Source organism: Corythoichthys intestinalis, chromosome 2 (genome assembly GCF_030265065.1).
Source record: "Corythoichthys intestinalis isolate RoL2023-P3 chromosome 2, ASM3026506v1, whole genome shotgun sequence".
Classification (NCBI taxonomy): domain Eukaryota; kingdom Metazoa; phylum Chordata; class Actinopteri; order Syngnathiformes; family Syngnathidae; genus Corythoichthys; species Corythoichthys intestinalis.
This window is the reverse complement of record NC_080396.1, coordinates 34488652-34507993: the sequence shown is the minus strand read 5'-3', so window position 1 is coordinate 34507993 and position 19342 is coordinate 34488652. Positions and strand designations below refer to the sequence as shown.

Genomic DNA, 19342 nt, shown 5'->3' with positions numbered 1-19342 from the left:
CAACAAGCACAGCCAAACCCAACAAAAATGAACGCTCCTTAAGACCACATAAGTAAAATATACTGGTAAAAAAAAAATGGGTAAAGGGGGTAAACACTACATTTCTCACAGTTTAATTAATGTTATAGTTGAAAACACATACAGGAGGCCATCTTATCTCTCCAATGCTCTGGTTCCATACCGCCCCAACAGAACACTCCGCTCTCAGAATGCAGGTCTACTGGTAGTTCCCAGGGTTTCTAAAAGTACTGTCGGAGCTAGAGCCTTTAGCCACCAAGCCCCTGTTTTATGGAATCAGCTTCCAGCAAATATTAAAGAAGCCGAGACAGTCTGCAAATTTAAGATTAGATTAAAAATGTTCCTATTCAGCAAAGCTTATGGTCAGGCTAGTTGAAGTCGGAGTAGACTCAAAGTTTAGCCTAAGCTGCACTAGAAGCTATAAAGCTGGGGGAAGTACAGCCATTGAGTTCTATCTTCTTTTTTCTCACTCTACCTACCACTTATCTCACTCTATTTCTATTTTCTAATGTTCATATCTCTCTTCATCACTAGTCACCCGGTGTCCCCTTTCCCCCCTCCCCTCTCGGGAGGGGCTATTTTTCAGCTGCAGCCTCCTGACTGTCCGGACCCCAAGCTGGATGGACGTCCTCATTGCTACCCCCGTCTCATCTGGCTCGCATCTGGCTCTTCTTGTTCCTTTACTCCACCGCATTTTTTACGGACTGTAACTTCACCTGCTAATTCCCATTAGCGGTCCTGGGGCTTCCTGTCTATCCGTCCTGGGAGTGGATCTCTCCTGACTGTGGTACTCCCCAAGGTTTCTCGTTTTCTCCCGAAGACTCTGGAGTTTTTGGAGTTTTTCCTTGCCGACATGGAGGGTCTAAGGATGGGGGATACCCAGGACTTGAATTTATTTATTCATCTTTGTTGCTTCATTTGCTGTTTCTGATTGTGTATCATATTGCCTCTGCAAAGCCCTTTGAGACAACATTTTTGTGATCTAGGGCTATACAAATAAAATTGAATTGAATTGAATTGAGGACACTTCTCTCTAAGCAGCTTCCTATTTGAGTTTTGCAGGTTAGCAAATTCACACTATTTAATGTTATCCGAACTCTAATGCAGGTTCAACTTTGATTGAAAAAAAAAAAATTGTGGTGTGTTCCGCACCTCAATGACATTGACGTCTTTTTACATTACTTAGAGTGGATGCTGCCGGCTGGGGAAAAAAAAACAAACTTCTAATATCCCTCTGGAAATGTACTGGCACATTCAAGCAAGTGAAAAGAAGGAAAAGGAAAGTCTGAACATAATAAAAATAATTCACTTAATAGTGGTATAATAATGGTCAATTCTATCCTTACAATGGGTAATTTGAATTGTCTCCCCATAACTGAAGTCATTATGTATTGCAAATATTGTTGCTTTAAAGTTGGATGGGGACAATTTGAGCATTCTGAAAAGTTGGTAGTGTTATGTCCCTACTGTCCCTATGCAAAGCTACACCCTTGGGTTATATGATTATTGATTCAAAAAAATATTCTGGCATCTTCATAGTGAATCTCAGCATTTTTAAAAAATTAAACAACACCAAATAATTTAGGGATGCTTGAGAATATTTTAGGGGGCGGCGCCCCTGAGTAAAGGAGTTAAAAAATATGTTAGAAAAGATGCAAGACAGATCAATCATTTTTAAGAAGCATGTAATTTAACACACAGAGTCATGTTTAGACTTTTTTTTTTCAGCACCGGAACTGTTCGCGCGGATGCGGCATGCCAAACGCTGCTCTTCTCCCTCCCTCTCTCCTCTCTCCCGCTACTGCCCCCCACTCTCATCTCTCCCTCCTCGCTCCTCTCCTCCACACTCTCAAAACGCTCTGTCATGGCGTCTTCCAACCATGTTACCCCCACTAACTGCGGTTGGTGGCCAATCTCCGCGATGGAGGAAGACGGCAAAACGACAGACGGCGAGGAGTGTGAGGAGCCAACGGCGGAGCCCAACGCTGTCAACAAAGAGCGGCTGGTTTTGTATCACTGGACGCAGTCTTTCGCCTCCCAGAAGGTAAGGTAGAAAAAATGGAGGCGGCTCTGGCTCTGCTATGCAACAGAGTAGGTGTGATTGTGTTTGTTTTGCGTGTGTCAGTTCGTGCGTCCTGCATGTGCACGCGATGTGCGTGCAGCCGCGCATTCCTTCCGTTTCGACAGGGCGCGCTGCAGCAAGCGGCTCCTTTTCCTCGACGTGTTGTCGATATTGACCGTGAAGCAATCAGCTGCAGCCACCTCCTCTGCCTTGCTTTTCCCTGGGAGCCGCTAACCTCTGACAGCCTGAATAATTGATTGACATGACGTGCAAAACAACCCCCCACACTCCCCCTCTGCAGCTGTATCCTCACATGCGTCGACACGCACATGACATGTATAGGATTTGATGAACTGCAACAGTTACAATGAGCTAAAGCCAGCTTGCCATGACTGGGCAAGAAGGCTACAAAACTGCTGGCGATGCATAAGGTGGGAAGGAACAGAGTACAAATGATAATAATCCACTGGATTTATATAGCGATTTTCAGAACAGTCAAAGACACTTTACATTGCATTATTCATTCACTCCTCACAAGATGGTGATAAGCAGAACAGTAGGCAAAGCTGCCTCGTGGCTACAGTTTCGAGACAGCCAATTTGTGCCTTCGGCCCTTCTGACCACTTCAACTACTCGGTCTAGCACTATTTTCACACAGGGCAGTAGGGTGTAGTGTCTTGCCCGATGACACGACAACTATGTGCACAAATGGCAGCTGAATTTGAAAGGCCATCCTTCAATCAATGGTCAACCACCTGCGCCACTGTCGCCCCTTTAGTTTAGCATTTTTTGGGAGGTAAACTACAGTATAGTACACGTTCTCGTCCTACTGAGTGGTGAAGTGTTTCATGACCTTTGAGTGCAGGTGTAGTGCCTCGTAAATGGCAGGGGTCTGCTCTTTTTAAAATTTAAAAATGAATATTTGCTTAACATGTGTCGTGGCGCCTACGAGATTTAACAGAGGGGTTTAGCTTCACTTTCGTAGGCAGAATAAGTTTGTATCTTTGTTAACAGAACACTCATGCAGGTTATGAATTCAACAACTATCAAGTCATTGTGCCACTCGGAAGGAAAGTTGGATGCAAAGACTTTTAACCGTTATCCGTTACTCACTCTTCCCAGTCAAAATGGATTGGACGTCAATGCCAGCCAGTGAGTTAAATGACTACCCTGTGAGGTGTGAAAAAAATATATATATAGACTGTATACTAGGAGCAGGGGTGAAAGTGGGCCAGAACGGTCAGGAACGCAGTTCTGGTATAAGATTCAGGGCCAGAACGCAGTTCCGGTATAAGATTCAGGGCCGGAATGCTGTTTCGGTACACGGTGCTTTGATTCCGAAAATATGACGGCAACTGTCAAAACGCTATGTTACAAAAAAAAAAAAAAAATGCTAAGTTGCCACACATGCATTTCATCGCCCAGAAGAAAAAAAAAACAATCTACAAACATCAGATTTACATACAAAAGTTTTAACAACAAGCGTAATAAAGTGCTTGTGAAGTGTCATCCGTTTTCAACAATATTTATTATTTATTTTATTCCACTAATGGCATAGAGGTTTCCCCAGCTGCTGCAGTTATCAGAGTCCAACGATGATGAGTCACGTCAATGTGCGGATACACGCAGCAAAGCAAAACGCCTGGACTCATTTATCCGTTCAATTGTCTGTCATACTGACATGTGATCAGCAAAGATAGTTAGCGCTGATTGGTTCAAATGTGCATGTTTTCTGGAACAGCATAAAAAAAAGGTTGTTGAATTGATGAGACAAAAAAAGGGCAATGCAACATAAAATGCATCAAATCTTTAGGAGCAATGAAAGACTTGAAGAGGCTTATTTATCATACTGTATTTAGTTTCGTTTGCTCTGATGGGGAGGTTCAGAACATATTAGCTGTCAATGTGCACTTTGGACTTAAATTTGTTCATTAATGTTAGTCTACTTATTAATTTTCTTATGATTTAAAAAAGTCAATAGTCAATCTTCAAAATATTTTCCATTTCACTCTGCATTTGTACACATTTTTCTGAATATATGTTACTTTGTTATTAAAAAAAAAAAAGTAAATGTGTACATTAACATCAATTTTAATATACCTCCTATGTTCTTAAGTAATTAAAATTGAGATTTGGCATTTAGTATGTAAGGAAAAGAGGGGAAATAAAAATTAGGAGTTGGAGGTTGGGGTTATAGCTGTTTTTGTTAACTTTTATCTTGCAAATCATTGAAAAAATACAATTTTGAATGAAAATCAGTTTTTGTATGTGTTGTAGAAATAACTGTGTTAAAACAGGTTTCTTTGCATTTCAGTAGTTTAAGAGGTTTGACAAAAAAAAAAAAAAAAAAAAATTCTGGCTCCGTGACGTGTCGGGGAGTTCCGGCAAGAAATTCTAGCCACTTTCACCCCTGACTAGGAGTGGGAACCTCTTGGTACCTCACAATAAGATACGATTTGTGATCCAAAGCTTACGATAATGATGATCTGACGATAAGTCTTGGGCACGTTACTTTAAAAATAGTAATTAGTTATAGTAACTCACTACTTCTTCCAAAAAGTAACTGAGTTAGTAACTGAATTACTCTATAGTAAAGGTAACTAGTTACCAGGGAAAGTAATTATTTCCGTTACTTTAAAAAGAAGTTGTTGTATGTCAAAGAATTTGAAATTTTCTGAGCAGTATTCGAGTCAGTTGAATAGAGAAGAACAGACAGGTAGTTGTGTTATAGAACCTTGTAATATTTATTGCACCTCACCAGCAACAGATTTATCCTACACTTGAAGTGCAACAAAAATAAACAGTAAACAATATAATAAAATAACAATCAGCAGTAAACAATATAAAGCGAGTTTAATCAATTAAATCTAACTCTCACAACCTGAGACAACTGGTCAAGTAGACATAGCCTACTGGACTTCAAGTATTTTGACTTGAAATAGTATTAAAAGACAAATTTTTCTCTGAATGCTCTGCCATCATATCCCTCTGCATCTGTTTTGCGTGTGTGTGTTTGCCGCACGCGCTGTTCCGGTTTGTGTGTGAAAACACCGGCTCTGATTGGCTTACCATGACACATGACTCTCAGCCAATCACAATCACTTCCATCGCATCTATCCAGGTGGTGCATTCAGGTTGCCTCATCCTCCTACTCCTCCCGTCACCCTCAAAGCGTCTGCCGTCCTCAAGATGGAAGCAGCATCCTTGCTGGCTGACAGTGGGGGATGGGAACGAGGCTAGCATTCAGGTGTAGCAAAAACAGAAACGTTAGCAAGCTTTGGAAAGCATTGTCTAATTGACTGAGCAGGGACAAACAGCCTGAAGCCATAAGAAGTACGTGCTGTAATATTCTGACACAGAATTATCCAAGGCACCCTAAAGTGCACACGGCGCCAAATGGAGGCATGTTGGTTGACAACAGTATTGACAGCAGGTGGCAGCAGAGGTAGAATGTCTCCCCCAAGGGAGCCGTGATTGCCTAATGAAGCTTCTTGAAGCAATGAAGCTTTGCAGCCAATTGGTTCAAAGCTTCATGGTGGTTCACTTGGTCTAATGACAGTCTTATGATGCATCTGTCAAATAAAGTGTTACCGGTTAATATCTTTTGGTGTAAATATCCCATGATACAGTGAGGACAGCTATGGCTTATAGTCCAGTGCGGCTTATCTATGAATAAATGCTGTTTTCATGTCAAATTTGGTGGGTGGCGGCTTATACTCAGGTGCGCCTTATAGTCCAAAAATTATGGAACATTAATGTATATCACTTCTGTAGTATTTATATTCAGAAATAAAAGTATCAATGAAACTACATGTAGGCAAATTATTGTCAGTTTAAATTGGTCATAAAATATCTGATCTTCATGAAATCATGACAGTAAACATAACACACAAAAAGCCATAGTTCGTCCCAATTGTATTCAAAATAACACGTAGACATTCACATTCATCCTGGATAAGGAGGAAAACGTATATGGACCCTTGGATTTTGTCTTACTACCACTCTCTTGATTTATTATTTTGATATGGATGAATTAGGATCAGAGCAGAATTGATGTCTAATTCTCATAGAAATATAAGAAAAGGTTCACATACTTTTCCTCTTGCCATCCTAACGTTCTAGGCTATCATACCTGTGACTTTAAATATGCTTGGCTTTAGATGGGATGCCAGCAAATGAGAGTGTAGACTTGGCTGGTTGTTAGATGGCTCCAGACAGTACATCAAGCACACGAATAAGGACGAAGGCGTCACTTCGAGACTTTTCTGGATGCCGAGACACTTGACGTTAGACGGTAAGAGATCAGTTCCAATTGTCCGTTGAGCTCAGCGAGTTCTTGAGGGTGGCTAGAAGCTGCGCAAGCGAAGTGTGAGTGTGACTATGCTTTCGCAGGAGAAGGCGGAGGTGTGTATTCATCCTACTCATAATGTAGTCATGTAAGGTGAATATAAAAAGGCCGAACGAGTGTCCAGGCCGGGAAAGGAATTCACTATTGATCAGTGCAGCAGTGTCTGAGGGCCAATGTTAGTAGATTCCCACCTTTAGTCTACCTTAAGTTTCCTGTTTCCTACAAATTATGCTGTGTCACAATGCCGCAATTTACTTGCTCACTTCCGGATGCCTTTTGTTTATGGTTTGACATACAAATAATCCCTGCAAGTCACTATCGCTCCACTCTGTCCTTCACGTCAATTTATGCAATACAGTACTGTCTCCCTTCTTTAAGACACCAGAATCAAATAATCAGGATTGTTATCAGGCTCCTGTAGCGCTTGCTGATGAGCTATCTGATCATTTGATTCAGGTGTGTTACAGTAGGGAGACATGGAAAACAAGCTGGATAGCGGCCCTTGAGGACTGGACTTGCAGACCCCTGCAGTACAGTATATACAGTATAAATACAGTATCAATAGAAAGCCTACATCATTTAAATCTGGATCAAACATCACAACTAACTATGAATATGCAAGCTGATGACTTTGGCAGATATTGAACAGTCTTTCAAAAAGCGTCCAATGTTGGGTTTCAGGCACTTTATTCACTTATTACACTTATTAAACACATGTAAAAAAAAACATGTATTATGTACTAAAATACATTAATTTTTCAAATGCCTGGTAGCTCACTAATAATATACAATTGTAGATGCCATTTAGATGCCATGCTACCAGTTGGAAAAAAACATACACAAATAAAGAGGTTACAAAGAAACGTGGGGGAAAAATGCTAAAAATGAAAATTCGATCCTTTTTTGGGCCAGATCGCCCAGCCCTAGTATGTAAAGTATTTCCAAATAGTAACCGGGTTACGACGTACCCGATTTACATAATATTACGATGCGGGGTCTCATTGTCGTTGTTTTTTTTTTTTATGTTGAATTTTCTTTTGTGACGCATGCTTTCATTTTGGCGGAGGAAGCGTAGAGCATGTAGTACTTCCGCATGCGAGTGCATGTACACACGCAGCCACCCAACACACGCCCACATGAGGAAGAGCGCAGTGTCAGGAAGCCGGCGCGGGTAAGGTGGACCCAAATGCAGGGAAATGAAGGCGAGGCAGATAAATGGTGCAAAAATGATTTAATTGAAGCCAACGAAAAACAAAGTACAAACAAAGGCTGTGATAATCCAAAGAAGGCACTAAAGCAAACAAAAACTGTCACCAACAAAAGACTGCTTTTCAAAAACTCACTTGAACACAAGGGCTTGAATAGGCGTGAATACTGTTGATGAGAACTTGACATGGACTTTGACGTTGACATAGACACTTACATTGACAATGACACAACAAGGGGTGACAAGAAACTGGGTCTTTATATACACACGCAGACAAGGGGTAACGAGACGAGGAACAGCTGGGTAACACAGGTGGATGCAGATTGCAGGATACACTGGGGGAACACACACAGGTGAAATCAATGGGTAATCACAGAGACAAGTCACACTAGGAAAAACCCAACACAAAACCTAACAGTACCCCCCCCTCAAGGGACGGATCCCAGACGTCCCCTGGAAAAACAAAGTCCCAAACATGGCGGGCAGAAAGGGGCCGGAGGAGGGAGCAACAACAGCCCATCAAAGCTAGTCTGGCGGGCGTCCTGGTCGCCAGACATGGGCCGACCGCGCGGGTCGATCGGGAGGGCGCCCGGGGCGCCAGACGTTGGGCGACCGCACGGGCTGGTCAGGCGGGCGTCCCAGACAAGGCAGTGCTTGGTCGTCCATGCCGCCAAGCTGTGGCAGGAAACGGGGAGCAGCATCGTCGGGGCGAGGGTCAGGAACTTCGGAGTCTGCTGGCGGGACAGCAGCGGTGTCTGCTGGCGGGACAGCAGCGTGGTCGTCTGCTGGCGGGACAGCAGCGTGGTCGTCTGCTGGCGGGACAGCAGCTTGGTCGTCTGCTGGCGGGACAGCAGCTTGGTCGTCTGCTGGCGGGACAGCAGCTTGGTCGTCTGCTGGCGGGACAGCAGCTTGGTCGCAGGAATCTGCTGGCGGGACAGGAGCTTGGTCGCAGGAATCTGCTGGCGGGACAGCACGGCGGGGAGCCGGCGTGGGAACTTGACGGCGGGGAGCCGGCGCGGGAACTTGACTGCGTGGAGCCGGCGCGGGAACTTGACTGCTTGGAGTCGGCACAGTAAGCCGAGCCGTCAAGACGAGCCCACGACGTCGGCGTGGACGAGCACGCCGTGGCTTTTTGGAACTGTTCATGGACAGACTGGGTGGCATGGAATGAGGGAGGCCTGAAAAAACCCGAGAGGGTGAAAAAAAAAAGGGCATGAACTCAAAATCTGGGTCGGGATCGCTGTCGGAAAGAAGGTTAATTAAGTCAGGGCCTTCTTCACATTCAGAGAAATCCGAATCCAAAAACAGGTGAGGAGGAAGGCTGGTGGATCGGAGGTTTCCCGCTGGGTCCATATTTGGTTGCGTCATTCTGTCAGAAAGCCGGCGCAGGTAAGGTGGACCCAAATGCAGGGAAATGTAGGCGAGGCAGATAAATGGTGCAAAAATGATTTAATTGAAGCCAACGAAAAATAAAGTACAAACAAAGGCTGTGATTATCCAAAGAAGGCACTAAAGCAAACAAAAACTGTCACCAACAAAAGACTGCTTTTCAAAAACTCACTTGAACACAAGGGCTTGGATAGGCGTGAATACTGTTGATGAGAACTTGACATGGACTTTGACGTTGACATAGACACTTACATTGACAATGACACAACAAGGGGTGACAAGAAACTGGGTCTTTATATACATACGCAGACAAGGGGTAACGAGACGAGGAACAGCTGGGTAACACAGGTGGATGCAGATTGCAGGATACACTGGGAGAACACACACAGGTGAAATCAATGGGTAATCACAGAGACACTAGGAAAAACCTAACACAAAACCTAACACGCAGCCGCATTAGAGAGGTGACAGCCTGCGCGCACATTTGTTGTTTGTGAAGCATCCAGAGCCGACGGCTGTACGTAACGTCTTTTGTCTTGTTAATTGTGCGTTTTCAAGTGTGGTTGAATACTTGGGGCAAATTTATATGATTGTTTTTAATTATGTGTACACTAACTGATACATGCTAATCGCTTGTTATTGCTGTATCATGAGCTACTTGTAAACGCAAATTTAAATTGCTGTTATTGAAGATGAGACTGATTGAATTTCATTTCATTTAGTTTCATTCTGCACGTGTTGATGTCATAAGCAGCTGAATAAAGTCAGCAAACCACACGGACGTCTGACATTGTCATTTCAGAGCTTAGCTCGCTGTCTAGCTAGGACTTAGCTCCGACGTCTTGTCGAGGACAGTACAATGACGTATACTACATGTTTTTGGATTTCTTTTTTTTTTTTTTTTTTTTTCATTTAGAGGGTCTTTAGAGGCATTTAAAGGGTTAATTCTGACTCACGCGGAAATCCGGTTTACATCGCTAATGCAGGAATGGAACTCGTTTGTAAACCGGGGACTACCTGTACTTACATGACAGTAAGCATAAAAGAGTACTATCTCTGAAACTAAATAGTTAAATACTATACTCAAATGGCAGGCTACATTAATTGAAATCTGAGGAAGTGTATTGCTGCCACACCAAAAAAAAGTTTAATACTACTGATTAACATGAGAAATTATATATTTGAATATGATTAGCATGTGCTAAGTTTTATTTCTGCATTCGGCAAAACAAAACTAATTTGTCGTAGTGCTACACAGAGTTTAAGCCAAAGGATGAGTCAGATATCGAGAATGATGGTTTTAGATTACAGTATTTAGTAAACAAATACTGTCTCAGTAATTTTTTGTATTTGAAAAGCACATTTATATATTATTTTATTTCAAATATGTATTCTTGTGATTTTCTTTGTTTTCGTTAATTATAAAAAACTTGATTGATACACTGCATTACCGGGTATCCAAATTTTACTTGTACTCAATCAGAAATAAAACTTGTGGTATCTGTGTATCCCAGGTTATTAAACAACACGCTGATACATGTGCTTGGATGACAAAATGTTTGTGTTCAGAGCTGGAGCAGCATGCAAAGTGATCTCTGTCTCTACTCCATATTCCTAGTAGTATTAAATGGTGTCTAGGGGACTCCATTTAATAGAAATGGGACTGCAGCTGCCACTTGCTGTCTGTTTAGTCTCTTCAATTTTTGATTTCTTTTAAGAAATCAATTGTTTTCTGAACAAAAATTAATGAATTGGGTTCTTCTCTGCCTTGTGAGCAGCTGAACCACTTAGCAAGATAACAAGTGACTAACACGATTACGTAAAGTGTTTTTGCAAAAGTAGCTGCTTTGTTTAAAACCACACTAAGCCCTCAATCTCATGTAGGGCCGTCATTTGTTTAGTCAAATCCCTCAAAGTTATACACACTTTTTAATAAAAAAACAAAATAAGAAATAGTTGTTTCTCCAAGTACCACCATGATAAAGCATACCATATTGCACCCATACTAGACAAAAATCCATCAATATTACATTATCAAGTGGCAACATTAAATTTTTTATATGATACATCCCAACACGATACGTGTTCGATCAAACTGTAAAACTTACTGTATCATGTCATAGTGTGAAACTTGTCAAAACATATCGATTATGAAATTTATCAATTTGTGATTGTTAGGTATTATCATAATCATCGGACTGTAAGCCGCTACTTTTTTCCATCATTTTGATACTGTACCTGTAGCTTATAGTCCCGTGCGGCTTATTTGTTGATCTTTAGCGCTGCAATGCATGCTAGGATGATGTTGGACATCAACAGTATTGACAGCAGGTGGCAACAGAGGTTGACCGTCTGCCCCAAGGGAGCAGTGGTGGCCAAATGAAGCTCCTTGAAGCAATGGTGCTTCATTTGGTCTTATGACGTTCGTATGATACTCCTGTCAAATAAAGGTGCAGGCTCCTGACTATCCGGACCCCTGGCTGGATGGACATCCTCGTTGCTCCCCGCCCCGTCTCATCTGGCTAGATGTACCTCCCCTTGTTTCCTCACTCTATTGCATCTCTATAAACTGTAACTCCGTCTGCTAATTCCCATTAGCAGTCCTGGTGCATCTTGTCTATCCGTCCTGGAAGTGGATCGCTCCTGACTGTGGTTCTCCCCAAGGAGAAAGGGTTTTTGGAGTTTTTCCTTGCCGACATGGAGGGTCTAAGGATGAGGGATGCCCAGGACTTGAACTAGAACTTTATTTAATTCATCTACTGTTTCTGACTGTGTATCATATTGCCTCTGCAAAGCCCTTTGAGACAACCTTGTTGTGATTTAGGGCTAAAGCAATAAAATTGAATTGAATTGAATTGAATTAAAGTGTTACCGGTCAATATCTTTTGTTGTAAATATCCCATTATACAGTGAGGACAGCTGCGGCTTATCTATGAACGAATGGCGTTTTCGTGCCAAATTTGGTGGGTGGCAGCCTATAGTCAGGTGCGCCTTATAGTGTGAAAATTACGGTACCTCCTAACATGAAATTTATCACGTCAAAACGACAAAGCTTGTTTCATATCACGAAATGAAACCTATCATGTCAAAACGTGAAAATACAAAATGTTAATCTCGTCAAAACATGAAATCTTAACGGCATAATGTGAAACCTGTCTTGTCAATACATGAAGCTTTTCAAAACATGAAACTTGTGAAACTCATGTAAAACTATTACATCAAATCCTGAAATATAAAACTTTTTTCCCCCTAGTGTGGCAGCAACACAGTTCTGTAACAATAGATACAAACCAGGTTGATTCATTCTTGATGAATGAGAGATCTTTTTTGTTGCCGTTTTCATCACAGATTACTTTTTAATTCCGCCTTCTTTTCTTTGTTTTATGAAAATCCAAAGGCCTCTTAGACTCTTAGACTAACCCGCTGGATGTTGCAGGTGCGTCTAGTCATCAACGAGAAGGGTCTGGTGTGTGAGGAGAGAGACGTGAGTCTGCCACTGCAGGAGCACAAAGAGCCGTGGTTCATGCGGCTCAACCTGGGGGAAGAGGTGCCGGTCTTCCTCCATGGCGACATCATCATCAGTGACTATAACCACATCATAGACTACTTGGAAACCAACTTTGTGGGAGGTAGTCCAAATGGATTAGACGTGGCTCGCCATCAATTGCATTGATCATTCCTGCCAACCCCCCAGTTGAAACGAATTTCATTTATGCCACACTCTAAATACCTGCATCGCTAATCATGTTTCCCCATCCGCAGACACGGTGGTTCAGTTGATTCCTGCGGCCGATTCGCCCATTCACGAACGAGTGCAGCAGTATCGCCGGCTTCTGGACGATCTTCCCATGGACGCATACACACACGGCTGCATCCTTCATCCGGAGCTTACCACCGACTCTATGATCCCAAAGTACGCCACTGCTGAAATACGTCGTAAGTGAAGCCAATCCACTGTGTCGTGCCGGGATGAGTCCTGTTTTTTTTTTTTTTAATTTATTTTTTATTTTATTTTATTTTTTTTAAATAGAATTGTATTTGCATTTTCAGCACACATAAGGTACAACTTCACCTGCGTAAAGTGATATTTTAAGGGACTAGTATAGGAACAATTAAGAAAATATAATTAGCATTACAACTTGAGGATGTGGGGCTTCACCAAGCAACTGGCACCTTCACAACCAATCAAGCTGCTCTAGTATTTGTATGTTTTGCATTTGTGATTGCAGGACATTTGGTCAATGCAGCAACAGAGTTGATGAAGTTAGACCACGAGGAACCTCAACTGACAGAGCCGTACCTGTCCAAGCAGAAGAAACTCATGGTCAGTTCAGTGTATGAAGGCTTGTACCGTATTGGCCCGAATATAAGACGGCCCTGATTATAAGACGACCCCCTCTTTTTCAAGACTCAAGTTTGAAAAAAGACTTTTTGAACACCAAATTAATTTTTATACAGAAAATAATTGCAGTACATCCGAAACAAATGATTATAACATTATTTTGCCTCATTCAAATCTTAATATCTGAACATTTAAATATGTAAACTAAAGTGCAATCACGTTCGTAAATGAATGGCTTCTGGTTTTTGAAATGTAAATAAACCAATCGATTGTGATAAAACAACAAAATTGCAATATATGCGTTAACCATCAAAGTGAGGTTTAACTGTAACTATAGTCTTGAAATAAATCTGAATAAGGAAAAACATTGCAATAAAATAATGCAAACTGGTTCAACTAAAAAGAGTAGCTGATATCTGTCATGACAGATCATTGCTTCAGTGATATCTGGCGCCATCTAGCGTCATGAATGGGTATAATGTCTAGACCGCGAATATAAGACGATTGCCTGGTATACCAGACTCACCGCTGTTCCAGCGATTGAGTCTGGCGACCGTCCGGCGGATCAAATTCCGAGGGCGGGCAAGCCACAGCAAACAGACAGCGGAGTGGACCAATCAGCGACGGGCAGACGTGACGTTGTTAAAGCGACAAGTAATTAGCGTGAACGGAGAATGGAGAAGTTTATACAACATGGCTAGCGCGAGCCATGTTGACTGTTGTCAATGACTTGTTTCGATGTGTTTTTGGTCATTTAAAACTGGTTTTACCGCGGATTAGAACGTATTCTCGGTTCTCCCGTTCGCCATCAGTGTTGTTGTAGAGATGACTTTCGGCGCGCAAGAGTGACGTTACTCGTTGAGAACACACCACGCAAATAAAAGAATCTGATTGGACGGTTGATTTTGTACCTTGCTCGAGAGGCCGTTAATGGGCTGGGTCCCAGACTATTTCTCACAGTGTTTGAAAAATACAGGGAGAATAGTCTGGCTGTGCCAGGCAAATAAGACGACCCCCTCTTTTTCAGTGTTATTTCAATGCAAAAAAACACCGTCTTATATTCGGGCCAATACGGTATTTTTTTTTTGGGGTAATGTTAACATTTATTTTGAATTGTACGAGAAAAAAAAAACATCCTGAAATAAAAATCTATTCAATGAGAGCAATCTTTAATGATGTGACTGCCATTACCAGCAAAAGACATCAAACAAACGTAACAAAGATAACCCAAGTAAATTAATAGCAATTTTTCACTCATTAATTTCCTCTGATGGGAATAGACATGCAATCCATATGAAAGGGATAGGCTGGCAGACCCTCACATTCAAATGGACAGGACATCTATCGTGAATGGCGATAGATTCGCTATCAATGGCAACCAATATGAAACTTGAACTGTTAAGATTGTTTTTGACTGAAACAAATGACCTTCAAATTACACAAATAACAAATTACAGTTCTTTAAAATCTATCAAATAAGTTGTAACTAAAAAAAAAGGTTTAATTTTTGAAGTTTTTTAAAATTTTCTTTTTTAGAAGATTTGTTTAAAAACAATGGATGACTTGAAAATTGCACGCATTTCATCGACTTTTTTGGAAAACAGTAAAATCACTTAGCCTGTATTCCAAGCAATATTGGTAATCGAATCAGAATTGCACTATTCCCATCAGTGTCAGTTCATAGACTTCACTATCAGTTGACGCGACACGGGGCTCGAAGCCGATCAGTGGGGGGCCTATTTTCAAAATATTAAAATTCAAATATTTTCAAAACCAAAGCCGCTAGCGACCTAAAACCAAAACAGGGACCTCCCTTAGGCCTATATGAGTCTCCATGAACAGCGACATCAAAAAATTCAGTCGTTCCCCAATAAAATCCCGATTAATGATTTTTTTTTTTTATACAAGTAAAACTTAAAATGGCTATAAATTCTCAAATTATACACTAGATGCACAAAAATCACCAAATGCAGAGATAATCACCTATATTTTCAGGATCAACAGCAATATATACCAGATCTTATTAGTATTTGCCCAAAATAGCAAATTTTTTTTTTTTTTTTTAATTTAGTGCAAATTTTCAGCAGCTAATAAATCACATCAGAAACTTAATACTTGAGGAAAGCATGCAGAATAATCTTAATTTTACTCAACAAAAGCAAAATTTGCATTTTTCTATATACAATCACAACCTATTTAGGTTGAATTCCGCTATTGTGTAGAGATACAAAAAATCCAACATGGCGGCCGTCACAAAACAGTGTTTTAAGTTGAAAATTCTTGCAAATGAATGCTTAAATCGTGACATTTCTATAGATATTAACGTAAAACAGTCTAGATTCTTGGTTAAAAGCAAAAAAAAAAAAAGGTGTCTTGTCAACTGATGATGGAGTCCATGGTCAGTTGAATTGGTTTTGTTTTAGTCTGAATTTTTGAAAGAGATTTACCCCAAAAACTAATATTCTGTTTTCTCTGGTGTCGCAACCAATAATTTGAGTCAGCCCTATTTAATGGCTTTTCCACCTCTGGGACGTAACCTGGTGCCTATTGTTTACAAACATTGTGAACTGACTGTTTAGGCTTAAAGTGACTTTCCATATTACCTTTACCAGGCAAAAATATTGGACCACGACAATGTCAACTACCTGAAGAAAATCCTGGGTGAGCTCGTGATGGTTTTAGATCAAGTAGAGACTGAGCTGGAGAAAAGAAAGTTGGAGCACCAAGGTAGGTCAGCACAACGCATCTGCGCAGTGGCGACCCACGCGGGCCTCAACACTGCTGTCGTATCCTCTCGCAGGTCAAAAATGTGATCTGTGGCTATGCGGAGATGACTTTACGCTAGCTGATATCTGTCTGGGAGCCTTGCTGCACAGGCTGAAGTTCTTGGGACTTTCTAAGAAATACTGGGAGGACGGCAGTCGGCCCAACTTGCAATCCTTTTTTCTGCGCGTGCAAAAACGCTACGCTTTCCGCAAGGTCCTGGGCGACATCCACACGACGCTCTTGTCGGCGGTCCTGCCCAACGCCTTTCGGATGGTAAAAAAGAAGCCGCCGTCCTTCTTCGGAGCCTCCTTTCTCATGGGGTCCCTCGGGGGCATGGGCTACTTTGCCTATTGGTTTTTAAAAAAGAAATACATGTAGTGAACGTTCTCTGTGTGTTCAATGTCTGTGCATACGTGCGTGCGATTTTTCTGTAACATTTAACGACTGCAGGAAAATCATACCCAACACAATATAGGAAACACAACTACTTACCCCGGGCGAGTAAAGATATAAAAACATTCCATTAGAAGACTCTCTTGACTGCACCTTTTCTGGTGGTCGCAGCCTTCATCGAGCTCATTTGCTCTTGAGTTTATTGGAGGCGTGCAACCGGTTCACTGATACACCAGACTGCACTTCAATCAAATCAGTACAGTAACACACACAAACACGCACATAAAGTGACCTTGGCATGTCACGACTCATACTCATTGCTGCTCATAGCTTTTAACGACAGGAAACTGTGTCACTTCTGATACAGCGTGGCTTTCAGTAGAAGAACCAAGGCCTGTGTCCAAAATAAAAAGCATTTAAAGGGACCCTCCAGCTAAAAAAGGAAACCAAACAAACCAACCCCCTTTTTTTTGCTGAAATGCTGATATTGGTATCAATAATCAGTATCAATAATCCGTTTTTGGAGCAATCTGTAAACAATGACTCATTCCTGAAACGCATACGTTTGACCAGCAAAATTGCCACACCTCGATTGTCTTGTGGTCGAGTGGTGTGAATTCAGCAAAGTCTTTGCAGTCCATTTTTTACATTGGAAAAGTAAGAACTTACATCGCTTATCTCCACTGACCGTGATATTTCGTCACCAAAATATATTTGTAACATTTCTATTTATACCCACTTCAACCGCTGAAAATATTTCAATACATTTCTTCATGTATATAAGAATTAAGGAAGAAGCAAGCGGCAGCTCTGTATCCTATGTTGACCCACACTGGCACGCTGCTTCTTGACTGAGGTGGACATTAAGTAGGCCTACCAGCCCAGTTATTTTCAGAGATTGAAGTGGGAAATGACTGTGATTGGCTGGCAACCAGTTCAGGGTGTACCCCGTCTCCTGCCCGTAGTTGAATGGGATAGGCTTCAGCACCCCCGTGACCCTTGTTAGGATAAGCAGTAAAGACGAATGAATGGATGAATGAAGTGGGAATGAGCAAAGCTATGCACGTTAATTTTGGTGATGATCGGTCACAGTTTTTCAGAGTCTAGGTGACATTACTACAACAGCGTCAACTAGAAAGCTCTCACAATTTACTACAGCTTAAAATTTACTACAACTAAACTATAACTATGATTTTAGTTCTGAGGTGGAGGTTTTGCATGTAGAAGAAGTAGGGCTGCAGCTATCGATTATTTTAGTAGTCGAGTAATCGGTGAACTAGTTAGTCCGAATAATCGAGTAATTGGATGAGGAACATGCAAAAATAAAATACCTGAGCTGAGCCTCAAACGATATAAAAATAAATACATTAATAAAGATCTATGTACAACAAAAGAACAATCGGCTAAATTACATAGCATAAGTCTGTTAGCTTAAATGCTATAAATGCTAACTTTTTTTTTTTACAATGCTCTTAACAAATGGTTCAGACACATATTCCCACAAAAAACGACTAAATATTCTTATACCTATAACTAAATTACGAATGCATTATAAAAACATTAGCGTAAACAAAATCTTGTCTTATGTTGGTCTTAACATGGAGCAGCTGGATTTAGCCATGTGAAATGAAGCAGACTAGAGGGCAGTGTATCCACCCAAATCAATAAAACTCAATGCAAACAGTTTCAAAATAAACCATTACAACGCCACTTTAATTAAACAAATACTCCAAGCAGCAAAATTTAATTCGAATATTTTTTTTCTAATCGAATACTCGAGTTAATCGATTAAGAAGAAGCATAAGTCATCAGCATCAAAATTCAAGACGATAGCCTCGGCTTACTTTCACTGTACTTTTTTGTTTTCAGGCATTCTTTTCTGAAATTTGCTTTTTACTTGTCAGAATTTCAGTCAGTTTTTGTCTTTTAGAAATTTATAACACTGACCAAAGCCTTTCATCTTCAAAGTCTGAATCATTCAAATGTGTTTCTTCACTTCATCATCCATTAGGAATTTATGCATGCTCACCCTTTCTTTTGCTGTGTGGCTACACCAAGCCAGTGTTCCAAATTCATTATAAAAAAACACACACACAAGACTAGCACAACAGTAAATGCTGAGGTTTTCACTTCACTGATGCATTGTTATGAACATGGATGCTTCTTCTACTGAAGATGAAAAGCGGAGTACCGTATTTTCCACACTATAAGGTGCATCAGAATATGAGGCTTCAATGAATGGCTTATTTTAAAACTTTTTTCATATATCGTGAGCAGTCCATTATAAGGCGCAGTAGTAGTAGTTGTTGGGGTTGCATTACACATTCACTAGATGAAGCTGTGTTATAGGGAATGTCATGCCATGATTAACTCATATTGATTCATATGCAGAGGTGGGTAGAGTAGCCAAAAATTTTACTTAAGTAAAAGTAGCGTTACTTCAAAATAATATCACCCAAGTAAAAGTGAAAATAGTCGTCCAAAAAATGTAGTCAAGTACAAGTAAATGAACTGTTGTTATAATGATACCGTACAATAAACCATTACACAACCACATTAAGTCAAAGAAAAACACACAAAAAATCATTGAATTCCGGCGACAGAGAGCAAAAAAGAAATGAAGCATTATTCGTCCAAAGAGCATGAGTGCCCTCTAGAGGAGAAAATAGGTCCTAGTTTGAATAGTGAAAAGTTCTTTTGTAGTTACTATAATGAAATTAAAAGGATCATATTCCCGGTGATCGATCGGTGCCAAATAAAGACTGGGAGAGAGGTTAAAATCTATGCTTTCGAGTCATGTTGAGGGCAGCGCTCCAG

At 41.0% G+C, this 19342-nt stretch overlaps 1 protein-coding gene across 2 annotated transcripts; it reads left to right on the top strand.

The window, feature by feature from the left end:
• The first annotated feature begins 1822 nt into the window (after positions 1-1822).
• On the top strand, positions 1823-17490 carry gdap1l1 (ganglioside induced differentiation associated protein 1-like 1). Of its 2 annotated transcripts, none has more exons than XM_057829792.1 (6): positions 1823-2062; positions 12461-12653; positions 12787-12960; positions 13254-13348; positions 15979-16093; positions 16167-17490. In XM_057829792.1, the coding sequence occupies exons 1-6, from the start codon at positions 1883-1885 to the stop codon at positions 16508-16510; spliced, it is 1101 nt and encodes a 366-aa protein (XP_057685775.1). In that variant the 5' UTR covers positions 1823-1882; the 3' UTR covers positions 16511-17490. The 2 variants fall into 2 exon arrangements, with proteins under 2 accessions (XP_057685775.1, XP_057685776.1); XM_057829793.1 differs by having other exon boundaries at positions 12461-12666; positions 12755-12960.
• The last annotated feature ends 1852 nt before the right edge of the window (positions 17491-19342 follow it).

What these genes read in the sequence shown, in the direction of transcription:
- gdap1l1 (XM_057829793.1), top strand. Translation starts at nt 1,883, where the DNA reads ATGGCGTCTTCCAACCATGTTACCCCCACTAACTGCGGTTGGTGGCCA. An exon ending in GTGGGAGGTAGTCCAAATGG is followed by an intron (nt 12,667 to 12,754) that starts ATTAGACGTGGC and finishes CACTCTAAATAC; the next exon opens with CTGCATCGCTAATCATGTTT. An exon ending in CGCCACTGCTGAAATACGTC is followed by an intron (nt 12,961 to 13,253) that starts GTAAGTGAAGCC and finishes TTGTGATTGCAG; the next exon opens with GACATTTGGTCAATGCAGCA.